The sequence below is a fragment of the Onthophagus taurus genome, chromosome 7 (genome assembly GCF_036711975.1).
Source record: "Onthophagus taurus isolate NC chromosome 7, IU_Otau_3.0, whole genome shotgun sequence".
Taxonomy (NCBI): domain Eukaryota; kingdom Metazoa; phylum Arthropoda; class Insecta; order Coleoptera; family Scarabaeidae; genus Onthophagus; species Onthophagus taurus.
The window spans coordinates 19,761,517-19,774,285 of NC_091972.1; the positions used below are offsets into that span (position 1 = coordinate 19,761,517).

General features: G+C 33.1%; 1 protein-coding gene across 1 annotated transcript; it reads left to right on the top strand.

Annotated features, from left to right (window-relative positions):
• Window positions 1–123: 123 nt before the first annotated feature.
• On the top strand, window positions 124–9,882 carry LOC111414612 (High mobility group protein 2). The gene is made up of 3 exons (XM_023046008.2): window positions 124–505; window positions 561–841; window positions 9,073–9,882. Exons 1-3 carry the CDS (start codon window positions 316–318, stop codon window positions 9,535–9,537), a joined length of 936 nt encoding a protein of 311 aa, XP_022901776.1. The 5' UTR covers window positions 124–315; the 3' UTR covers window positions 9,538–9,882.
• Window positions 9,883–12,769: the final 2,887 nt, after the last annotated feature.

Consider the following 12,769-nt stretch of genomic DNA (forward strand, 5'->3'; position numbering starts at 1 on the left):
TTAAATTTAACCCGTACATCACAAAATAACATAATTATTGTTATTCAATTAATTTCTTTAATTAAATTTTCCATAAAAGCAACAATTCGAAATTGTTCACATTTATTAATTACAGAAATCTTCTTTATCCAAGTCAATGAATTGGATTAAGATTATTCGCCACAAGTCTTTATTACAATTGTAAAATTAACGTATTCAATCCGAAATCGTTAATTAACGGATTAAAATTAATTTAATAAGTGAACTTTTCGCTTAAAGCGTGTCCAAGGAGATTCGATTAACATAACCTCAAAGGATTGATGCTTTTCTGTAAACATGGATAGCAACAATCCAGTAACCGAAAATACTCCAGTTGTGGTGCTCGAACAACCTAAATCAAAGGTAGGTTCAACAAGTGAGGAAAAAGAAATCGTCGAGAATGTTGATGGGGCCAAACAGAGGAATACAAAAGCGAAAAAACGGAAGAAACCTAAAGATATGACAGCTCCAAGACATCCTTTATCAGGTATAAACATATTTATTTAAATTTGAACTTTAAATGATAATAAAGTGTTTTTTAGGATATGTAAGATTTTTGAATGATAGACGTGAAGCTGTAAGAGCTGCTAACCCAACTCTTTCATTTGCTGAAATAACTAAGATATTAGCTAGTGAGTGGAGTACTTTACCGGCGGATAAAAAACAACAGTATTTAGATGCAGCTGAACAAGATCGAGAGAGATATACTAAAGAATATAATGCATATAAAAAAACTGATGCTTATAAATTGTTTACGCAACAACAAAATGAGAAAAAAATTATGAATGCTAAAGAGAAAGAATTACGAGATGAACCACCTCCCGTAAGTTTACATCCTATTAATCATTATTTTAAAAACTCAAGAATCATGTGGCTTAAAAATCGACGATTTTTTTTTTTAATTAATGTGAAATGACTCAAAAAACATGTTGAAAATAAAAGGAATGTGTGGAAAAGTGTAGAACATACTGAAGAATCACATTAAAGTGATCTCACAAGCAATGTTAACCATGCATTTTCCTATTAAACCAGTTAACAGCTAATCTACAAATTGTTTATTTTATAACAATGCACAAAATCAATCTGATAAACTTAAAAGTAAAGTTATTTTAGAGATCGATATCTTCGCAACCGCTTGATAAAAAAAAATTGCGACAAAGTTTGTTGTAATCACTGAACATTTCTACCTAATATATGTTAATTTGAAAATTTTCGGACCCGCGCACAGTGTTAGGAAGTTTGAAATTGCCGGTTATAACATGATTTAAAAATGACATGTAAAGTTAACAGTTATTTTGCATACCAATTTCCAAAAACATTTGATTAATATTGAGAAAAGATTGTAAACATATTAAAAGTTGTACTCTTATGAAATTTCACTATAATTTTATACTGTATGTGTTGTTTATGTAACACTGTAATAGCTTCTTGAATGCTGGATTTATTTATCTTTTTCTCAACATTGTTCATAAACAGATTTTATTTGCAATGTTAAACTTTAATTTAAGCAACAAAGAAAGTCCCACGAGATACCAGGTTGAAATTTCTTTTTTCATGTAGTTTCAAGTCTATAATTGCCTTTCCCAAAAAAAAAAATAAATTGCGTATACAGGCTGTTCGGAAATTGCGTTCATATACAGGTGTACAAAAAGTATGGAATAATGGTTCTACAGCCTAAACTTCAAGTTATATCAAAAAAAGTTTCAAATAAAAGTTACTTGACACTATTTTCCGCATATCTTGGCGTAGAAATAAAATAAAAATGATGATGGCAGTCTGAGTTACGACATGGTGGGTGTGTTTTTTAAATGGAACACCTGTATATTTTAAGGTTTTTGGATTCCTTTTGACAAGGTGTTGCAAAATGCCATAAGGTTTTAATGCTTTAAACTGCATAGTTTTCGAGATATTGAAACTATTATTTAAAAAGGTTTGACGTAGGTCACTTAGTTTATTTTATTTTAACACTAATGAAAAATTGCATATGGGGATTTTTCGTTAGGAACACAGTTAGCAACGAAGATGTTTGGAGTCGGTATGCGTTCTGACCATCTCTGTGACGTCAAAGGCTTAGGTTGTCTGTTCCATGATGACGTCATAATTTGGTTGTCGCTACGTCAAATCTTTTTAAATAAAAGTTTCGATATCTCTAAAACTATGCAGTTTAAAGTATTAAAATCTTATAGCATTTTGCAACACCTTGTCGAAAGAAATCCAAAAACCTTAAAAAATACAGGGTGTTCCATTTAAAAAACACACTCACCATGTCGTAACTCAGACTGCCGTCAAGATTTTTATTTTATTTTTACGCCAAGATATGCGGAAAGTAGTTTCAAGTAACTTTTATTTAAAACTTTTTTTAATATAAGTTGAAGTTTAGGCTGTAGAACCATTATTTCATACTTTTTGTACACCCTGTATTTGAAGGGGTAATTCTACATAAAAAATCATGAAGAAAAGTTCATATAAAGGTGTGTCCTAAAATGTTTCCTACGGGAGGTAGAGCACTTTGAAGAAGACGTTCAATATGTGGTTATTTCTCATTATTTCAAAAACTACTAGGATTAGAAACACGAAATTTTGCATATCTAGCTATTTTTACGGGGCGAATATGATAATCGAATGAAAAATTAGAAGGAATGTGCAGTTGCGGAAATAAGGGATAGGGGGCGCAATTTATTTCCCATACTTTTTTTTGCTTTGATCTTTTCACTATTTTAACCTCAAAATTAGAATTTACGGAAAAAAATACATAAAAAATGTTCTGCTTATAAAATGGTCTACGACCACTCGTTTTCAAGATAAATAATACTAATTGTAAGTAAAATACTGCACACAAACACGTGTATTAATTTAACAAAAATAAAAAGTTTAACTTAAAACATTAACAAAAAACGCTTAAATTTTTAACAAATAATACCAAAAAAAGTTATAAGAATTGTTCAAAAATTCCATCATCCATGTCGATGCAACATCTCACTCGTTTAATTATTGAACGTCTTACTTTCCAAAAAAATACCTTGTTTGTTTCGAATAGTGTTACAACCGTCCCTTACATGTTGTTCTAGCTCTTCAACATTGTTAACTGGTGTTGCATACACTAAATATTTAAGGTAACCCCAGAGAAAGAAGTCTATGGGATTCAAGTCCGGCGAACGTGGGGGCCATCTTCGCTCCTCGACCTATCCATCTTTCACGGTTTCATTTAAATATTGCCGTACTTGAACGCTGAAATGAGGGGGAGCCCCATCATGCATAAACCACATTTCCCTTCGTGTTTGATACGGCACTTCTTCCATCAGTTCAAACAAGCTATTTTGCAAAAAGTTAAGATAATTTGTACCGTTGAGACGGTTATCAAGTACATGCGGGCCAATTAAATAATCCCCAATAGTACCAACCCATACATTAATAAAAAATCCTCTTGATGTTTCGTGGCTAAAACATTGTATGGGTTTTCATCGGCCCAAACATGGATATTATGGAAGTTATGACGCCATCTCGGGTAAATCCAGCTTCATCGGTAAACAACATTTTTTCCGGAAAATTTTTGTCATGGCGCCATTGTTCCATAATCCAACGACTGAACTGTAGTCTTGGGATGCTATCGGTGGGCTTTAAGACCAGCACCTTTTGGAAATGATATGGATGCAGTAGCTGATTTTTAAATACCTCCCAAACAGTGGTTTTGGGCAAATTTTCTTGTACCGATAATCTCCTAGTGCTTATCGTAGGATTGATAGCTACCGCATCGAGCACCCTTTCTTCCACTTCTACAGTCTTCGTAGTGCATGATCTTTCACAGTCGTAACGATTTTCTTTAAAGCGCCCAGTTTCACACAATCTTTTATGAATAGAAGCGAACGTTCGTTCACAGGGAAGTTGTAGATTTGGATATGGTTCTGCGTACAATCTTCGTGCTTCTCTGGCAGTTCCGTCAGCTCTACCGTACGTAAAGTGAATGTTTGCCATCTCTTCATTTCAGTATTAAACCATTTTGAATTAATTAAACGTAAATTATAATAATGGTTTTTGCACCAAAATATTTTTTTATCGACCGCTTGCAGCAAAGATCAACAAATGAAAGGAGCCTACTAAGATTTTTAGTGATAGTTTCATACACATGTTTGTGTGCAGTATTTTACTTAGTATTATTTATCTTGAAAACAAGTGGTCGTAGACCATTTTATAAGCAGAAAATTTTTTATGTATTTTTTCCGTAGATTCTAATTTTGAGGTTAAAATAGTAAAAAGATCAAAGCAAAAAAAAAATATGGGAAATAAATTATCCCTTATTTCCGCAACTGCACATTCCTTCTAATTTTTGATTCGATTATCTTATTCGCCCTGTAAAAACAGCTGGATATGCAAAATTACGTGTTTCTATCCCTAGTAGTTTTTGGAATAATGACATATAATCACATATTGAACATCTTCTTCAAAGTGCTCTACCTCCCTTAGGAAGCATTTTAGGACACACCTTTATATGAACTTTTCTTCATGATTTTCTATGTAGAATCTCACCTTTAAATATATGAACGCAATTTCCGGACACCTGTGCATTTTCAATAAAATGACTAATATACAGGATGGTGTCTACAGATATTCGACAGTCAGTACTGAAAGTTAGTTTTGGAACTATCAATCGTTTACAATTTGAAATCAATGACGCGTTAAAATGCCAAACCAGATGTCTATTTCACAAAAATTATTATCAAGAAATGAACACTGCTACATTTAAAAATTTCACAAACAACACAATTCTATTATACAGGGTCCTTCAGCTCAGCTCCCGTCTTCTGTAGCTCAGTTATTTAGGAGTTAGTAGTTTAATATTTTGCAGGCTTATACTGTATCTCAAGCCGCACTTCAGGAAATTATTATTGATTATACAGATGTCCCAAAAAAGTGTGACGCCATGATATATTTTTTTAAATGGTACAATATATCTTTTCTCACATTTTTGTCTTTTATGGGTGCCTACATAGTTCCAAAATTTTATTGAAATCGGCTGAATGACAGCAGCACAAAAAAATAAAAACGAAAAAAAAATCGTATTTGCGTCGCTGGTTTTAAAAATTAATTATAATTACAAACAGCGCCTCATTAATAAAGTTTCATGTCAAATTTATTAAGTAAGGTCTAGTGGATTGGTTAACCAACTTCCATTGATTCAAAATTATACAGGGTGGCCAAAATCTAGTGTCAAAACTTTCAAACTTTTAAGCATTTTATCTTTCTTATTTTAAATTGGACCCCCTACATATTTTTATGTAAATCGATGCAGAATTAAAAAACAAAAATATTTTGTAATAACAACCCCATCACAATTCCTGACATTTAAAATGTTATTCGCCGAAAACTCGTATTTCATCTATTCCAACGGCAATTTTACCTAATAAAAATCCATCGTGGCTATGAAAAACAATTGACTAACAAATCTTATTTTGACGTTAGTAAAGTAAATGTTTTAAACATTGTTACCTTCGCAGTACTAATTGTTTAAGCTATTTACACGCCAATATTATTTTTTGCTATGCAATACAACAAAGAAGCAATTATTTGACATATTTTGGTCAAATCCGCGAGGAAATCCACCCAGCCGTTGTCAACATAACGGCGTCTTACTATACCGCGATTTTCCGTGAAACTGTATGGAACATCGAAAAAATAAAACATGCCACGCAAAGTTGACTTTTTGCACCAATAGTAGGTGAGATTACAACATATATTTTCGGATGAAACACCCTTGTTTTCCTTAGGCTTTCGATGTATAACGACTGACTACATATCGTTAGAGAGACTGTGTATCAATAGACTCTGTGTCAATAAACTCTGTGTTAATACTAGAACTATGAAAACTAGAAACATTCGGATTTAGCCCCACGTCTCTCAAGACGGCTAAACCCTAATGATTCTACTTCTAGGTCTTGTATTAGTTCTAGTGCTAGTGTTAGTTCTACCTTTCTTTCAATAAAAATATATCGCTATCTAACGCTAAATAACATTTAAAACTAGAACTAACACTAGACCTAGAACTAGAAACATTCGGGTTTAGCCGCACGTCTCTTAACACGGCTAAACCCGGATGATTCTAGTTCTAGGTCTTGTGTTAGTTCTAGTGATTGTGTTAGTGTAAAACTAGAACTAACTAACTAGATCTAGAATTCTAGGTCTAAAGTCTATCCAAATCCAAGGCGAATCGAAACAAAAACCGCTAGATGCGTGATCAGTCAGTAATTTATTGAAAGCGAAATGAATTGATTTCGTCAAAAGTTAAGACCGAATATGAAATTGAACACAAATTGCAATTTCCATGGTAGATGGTAAATTGTGCAACTTAATTTTTAAAAATATATCGACCTTAAAGTGTTATGTTTATGGAGCAACATCTAAGGGCATAAACAACATCGAAAGAAGTAAAGCATACAAATCCATTTTTATTGGATCATCCTGTATTTTTTGCGGAAAACCGTAATGATTTCATCATGAAAAACTATTATTACAATGATTTTCGATTTTTGACACAGTTTTGGTTCACTCTAGGACACAGTTAAGTGGTTCGAAAAAAAAGGAGTGTTCAAAACTGGTTGCGCTCTAAAAACATCCAGTTTCATGACTGTATGCTTAAGGTTCAACTTTTGGCAATAGTTAAGCAACAGGAAGCAAAATACCAAAAGTATATAGTTGAGGAAATGGCCGCGAGTCAAAATAACACCGTTCTTCACTTACCCCCATATCATTGCGAGCTTAACCCAATTGAGTTAATATGGGCTGATTCTAAAAATTTTATAGCACAACGTAATACAAGCTTCAAATTTGCAGATTTAAAAAACCTTTTTAATGAAGCCTTGCAAAATATAACTGCTGAAAAAAGGGGAAAATGTGTTCAGCATGTAATCGAAAAAGTCGAAGTTAAAATGTGGGAGTTTGACAACTTAATTGAGGTTCAAGTTGAACCACTAATCATTAATATGACTGACGATCATAGTTACATTTGACGACGGGTGTAAGTTATTGAACATCATGGTAAATGATTCCACCGCCGATATTTGAAGTTTATTTTGTATTGATGGCGAATATAATAAACTTTCGCACAAGACGTGTCGATCATTTAATGAGAGATGAAACCTAACGCCCATCACAAGGAAAAATTTCAAAAAATTGATAAAGAATTTATTAGTTCTGGATATATCGAGGCCAAAAGAAATCGCATATCCGGTCACCAGTGATGAAGACAACGAAATTAATAATTTAATGTATTTTATTGCATTTCCAAATTCAATTTGATAACAAATTTATATTATAAATTTATGTTTTTATTCAAATCTAATTTTTGTCATTAACTTTTTGTTCTAATAGTTTCATTTATTTGATCTTGTGTTTGTTATTTTTGGTAAGTAAAAGCTACTAAACTAAAAGATTATCAATTGTAGGTAATAGTACAAATAATAATAGAAATAAATTAAACAAAAAACTCAAATTTCATGGCCTTCTAATAAAAATACAAACGGTTTCCTGCATGTTTTGATAAATTTACGAATATGAGAGAAACTACAATAAATAAATATAGGAATGTTTATAGGTAAATTGTAGAGAATTAAATTCCCTTTCGTGTAGGCTAATAAAATATGGGGCGTTCCATTTAAAATTTTCGACTCCATTGAATATGGAAAAACAGTAATTCAATTTTTGACCACCTGTATAAGATACTCTGATACAATATATGACAATCTATTTGAGAGCATCTGAAGAGTAATCGTGCCAATTTAGACCTTTTCTGAATGAACGTTGGCTGGGATATAAGGTTTTAAAGAGCATGGTGAAATTTGCCAAAAAAACCTTAAAACCAAAATAACTCGAAAACGAAAAACGCTAGGTACCAATAACTTTTATGAAAGTCAACATATTTTTTTACGTACAATTAAAAGGTGCAATAAAAACTATAGCATTCCATCTAAAATAACGAAGTTATGGTCTACTTCCGGTAGATCGGAAGTGGCAGCCATCTTGAAAATATTTTAGGTCGAAAGTTCCGACTGAACAACCCATACTACCAAAATTTCAAAACTATACGAATACTGGAACCTAAAAAAGTTCTAACGAACCAGTTACGTGAGACACCCTGTATATTTTTTAAATATTGTAAAACCTGTAAGAATATTTAAAAATCAAAATAGTTTGTTAAATATTGATATTTGGCTTTTAATACGACCCTGTTCAATGTTTACGTACTATGTTACGTACTATCACGTGATCGGCGCATGAACAGTGCATGATTGTGTTTATATTTAGTTCGTCTTGGATTTGACTTGACTTTAGTGTGTTTAGTACTATCTTATGCTAACTAGCGCTACCTACCACTGTCACTAGAACTAACACTAGACCTATAAGTAGAAAGTCTTCAGACGCACGGCTAAATTCGAATGTGTCTAGTTCTAGGTCTAGTGTTAGTTCTACTTTTCTTTCAATAAAAATATACCACAATCTAACGCTAAATAACATTTAAAAGATCTTGAACTAGTAACATTCGGGTTTAGCCGCACGTCTCTCAAGACGGCTAAACCCGAATGATTCTAGTGTTAGTGCAAAACTAGAATCCACGGCTAACCCAACCCGGAATTACAACCCACGCTCTGCTTCATGTCCACACACATTCGCACTGGTTTAAATGTTAATTAACCTAACACAAAGTGGAATTTCTACACAAAATTCTGAAATAAATAAAATGTAACGTTTAAAGAAGGGGTAGGGCATCAGGTATAGATATTAAGTTATCTTTAATTTATAGATGGTAAACAACGGCATTTTAGTTGTTGTCCGTCGAAAACACAAGAACAACCGTATTTCACTCGAAAATATTCGTTTTAACCAAATGTTCTGCGAAAATATATGGTTAGCACGGTTGATGACGTCACGTCGAAACTTTAAAGAGATTTTTCAGTAAGTTTTACACATTTCCGCACTTTCTTTTATTTTTAACGGTTTACTTGAGTGATTTCCTGTCGACTAAAAAAAATTGTCGATTTTTGAAGATATTTTCTTTCATTTTAGAAAATTTTAAAGGAAGCTAAAGATATTCAAAACAATAATGAAGCGTTAAACTTTTCAAATTTTGATATTCCAATATTTACGGAAGAATTTCTCGATCATAATAAAACCAGAGACGCGGAATTAAGGCAACTGAGAAAATCGAATACAGATTACGAACAACAAAACGCAACATTACAAAAACACATTGAAAGTATGAAAACGGCCATTGAAAAATTGGAGGGTGAATTAATGCAACAAAAGAAAAATAACGCTGCGTTGCAATTACATTTGGAACATTTAAGGAATACTTTAACTGGGGGATTCGGCGATGTAAAACTACCGGGAATCAAAGAAACGGCGACTTTGCAAACGATCGATAGTTACATGACCAATTTACACTCAATGTTGGTAGAAAACAGTAGTCATGACGCTAATTTGTTTCAAACTGTACGCGATATCGTGAGTCGGTTGGAATTCGAAGGATGACAGGGAATTGGAGGTGGTCGTGGAAGAGGATTCGGTAAACGTAGAAAGAAACAAAAAAAAATTACATAAAATTGATTTTATTCAAAGTGATTTGAGTTATTCATGTTTTCATATTGAGAATTGAGTTTTCTGTTGTGAAGATGGTTCTTTTTTTGCGATAATTTGACTATGTATGAATTGAGATAAATAATTTTGCATTATTGCTAGTAATAATAAATAGTATTTACTGTGATTAAGTTATTGTAGTAATTTAATTATTTGAAATGATAAAAATATGTATAATTTGTAAAATCTTGAATATGATGTGACAAACATAATTAGAAGTTAAATGTTGTCTTTTATTAAGGATGGTGTTTCATATTCTTGTTTATTTTAGATTCCCATTATTTTCCTTTCCTTTTTTTATACAGGAAAACCTCTATACATGGTGTTCCAGTGACTCAGGCCATAAAATTAATCTCATATACTAGTGCAAAAATGACCAAGATATGGGCCATCAAGAAATTTTAACACATTTTTCTAAATATTTTCAATACCATTTATGGTAGAGCGTTGAAATTTGGTACAGGGTAAACAAATATCAAGCAAAATCATTGAACCAATTTTGACTTTGATCGGGCGGCGGCAACCATGCTATACAGGTGTCCCTAAAATTTGTTTGCTCAGAACTTTTTTGTTCGCTCGTAACCCTACATTTATTTATGTACTTTTTAATAGAAAGTTTATTTTAGAAACTTTCATCACTCTTTGAAAATTTTGATAACATTGATCGTCTTCGAGTTATACGCGAAAATATTAAGAACACCCGAACTAGAAGAAGATATTCTAGACTACTTCACATATTCTAGAAATACTACAGCCTCAGGATTTAGTACTTTGGATATGGCGACAAGGGCGTCGCCAGAGAGGGGACCATTGCCTCCCTAGAGGTAGATTCGAAAAGAAAATTTAAACAATAAATAAACATTTCGAGTACTGAACAACTATCGAATGGGATGCCATATTTTGATCTGGAAACCAAGGAAGTTCAAAAAGTATTCCTCGGATTCGTCAAACTTGATGCTTTGGATGCGAAATGTATTGCAAAAGCAATAGATGAGTTTTCGGCAGAAGATCTTGATCCGGACAAATGTGTTGGTTTAGGATTTGACGGTTGTTCGACGATGTCCGGGAAAGAAGGTGGTGTGCAAGCAATCCTACGCAGAAAATATAAAAAAGCTTTGTGCTTTCATCAAAGGAAGGTACCATCAAAGATATTATTAAATTTTTTCAAGAATCAGTTTTGAGACGCAAATTGATACCAAATATTTCCAAGCTTTGCGAAACAAGGTGGAGCGAGAAACACAAAAATATTAGTGTTTTTAATGAGAATTTTCCTATTATAATGGAGGTCTTTGAAACCTCGTCACGGGAAGAAAATAAGAATAAATAATGCGACTAGAAAAAGTACTTATCAGCTCCATGCAGCAGCTTCTAGAGTTTCGTTTATTCTCAGCTTTATTTTGATAGCCAAATACTCGGCTATGATGGAATCTGTGGTAAACGTGCTCAAATCCGTAGCTTTGAATGCAGTTAAGGCATCCCAGCACATTAGCCGCCTTTTGGAATTTATAGAAAACCACCGTAACGGTCCAGAAAACGTCACAAATGGAATTATTAGGGGTGCTGCTGTACAATACTAATGGAAGAAGAAGAAAACAATATTTATTTGGACTTATATAAAAAATTATAACAATAAGAAATACGAAAAGAAATACATATATAAAATAAATATAAAAAAAGAGTCCAAAAGGGCTATAGACCTTAGTCTTCCTGCCCAACTTGATTTAGCATATGATAGAATATGGTCATTGGTCACCTCCTCGTTGCTCGTTGCACTGAATATGAACTGCATAACTTGTCCAGTGTATCACTTCCTCCTTTGATACTATTATAGAATAATATTTCTTCTGTTTTTTTTTGTTTCTGGATCTATAGTGGTTGCTCAGTCATGAAATGTACTGAAATGAACCACGATTTTATTTATTTTGGGGACGTAAGAAAGCATTTTTGATTGTGGACTTTTATAAAATGTCGTCTGCCATGTTTTTTATCCTTTATTGCGTCTGAATTTGTGCTATTGTACAATACTAATGGATTTGCAGCACTTGATTTAGCATATGATAGAATATGGTCATTGGCTACCTCCTCGTTGCTGGTTGCACTGAATATGCACTGCATAACTTGTCCAGTGCATCTTTTCCTCCTTTGATACTATTATAGAATAATATTTCTTCTGTTTTTTTTGTTCCTGGATCTATAGTGGTTGCTCAGTCATGAAATGTACTGAAATGAACCACGCTTTTATTTATTTTGGGGACGTAAGAAAGCATTTTTGATTGTGGACTCTTATAAAATGTCGTCTGCCATGTTTTTTACCTTTTATTGCGTCTGGATTCGTACTGTTGTACAATACTACTGGATTTACAGCACTTGATTTAGCATATGATAGAATATGGCCATTGGCCACCTCCTCGTTGCTCGTTGCACTGAATATGCACTGCATAACTTGCCCAGTGTATCAATTCCTCCTTTGATACTATTATAGAATAATATTTCTTCTGTTTTTTTTTGTTTCTGGATCTATAGTGGTTGCTCAGTCATGAAATGTACTGAAATGAACCACGCTTTTATTTATTTTGGGGACGTAAGAAAGCATTTTTGATTGTGGACTCTTATAAAATGTCGTCTGTCATGTTTTCATCTTTTATTGCGTCTGGATTCGTGCTATTGTACAATAGTAATGAATTTGCAACACTTGATTTAGCATATGATAGAATATGGTCATTGGCCACCTCCTCGTTGCTCGTTGCACTGAATACGCACTGCATAACTTGGCCAGTGTATCAATTCCTCCTTTGATACTATTATAGAATAATATTTCTTCCGATTTTTTTGTTTCTGGATCTACAGTGGTTGCTCAGTCATGAAATGTACTAAAATGAACCACGCTTTTATTTATTTTGGGACGTAAGAAAGCATTTTTGATTGTGGACTCTTATAAAATGTCGTCTGCCATGTTTTTTATCTTTTATTGCGTCTGGATACGTGCTGTTGTACAGGACTAATAGATTTACAGCACTTGATTTACCATATGATAGAATATGGTCGTTGGCCACCTTCTCGTTGCTCGTTGCACTGAATATGCACTGCATAACTTGTCCAGTGTATCAATTCCTCCTTTGATACTATT

Bases quoted from the DNA above. Each gene is read 5' to 3' on its own strand.
- LOC111414612 (XM_023046008.2), top strand. From the start codon at position 316: ATGGATAGCAACAATCCAGTAACCGAAAATACTCCAGTTGTGGTGCTC. The intron at 506-560 runs GTATAAACATAT...AGTGTTTTTTAG, and splicing joins TCCAAGACATCCTTTATCAG to GATATGTAAGATTTTTGAAT. The intron at 842-9,072 runs GTAAGTTTACAT...CTTTCATTTTAG, and splicing joins TACGAGATGAACCACCTCCC to AAAATTTTAAAGGAAGCTAA.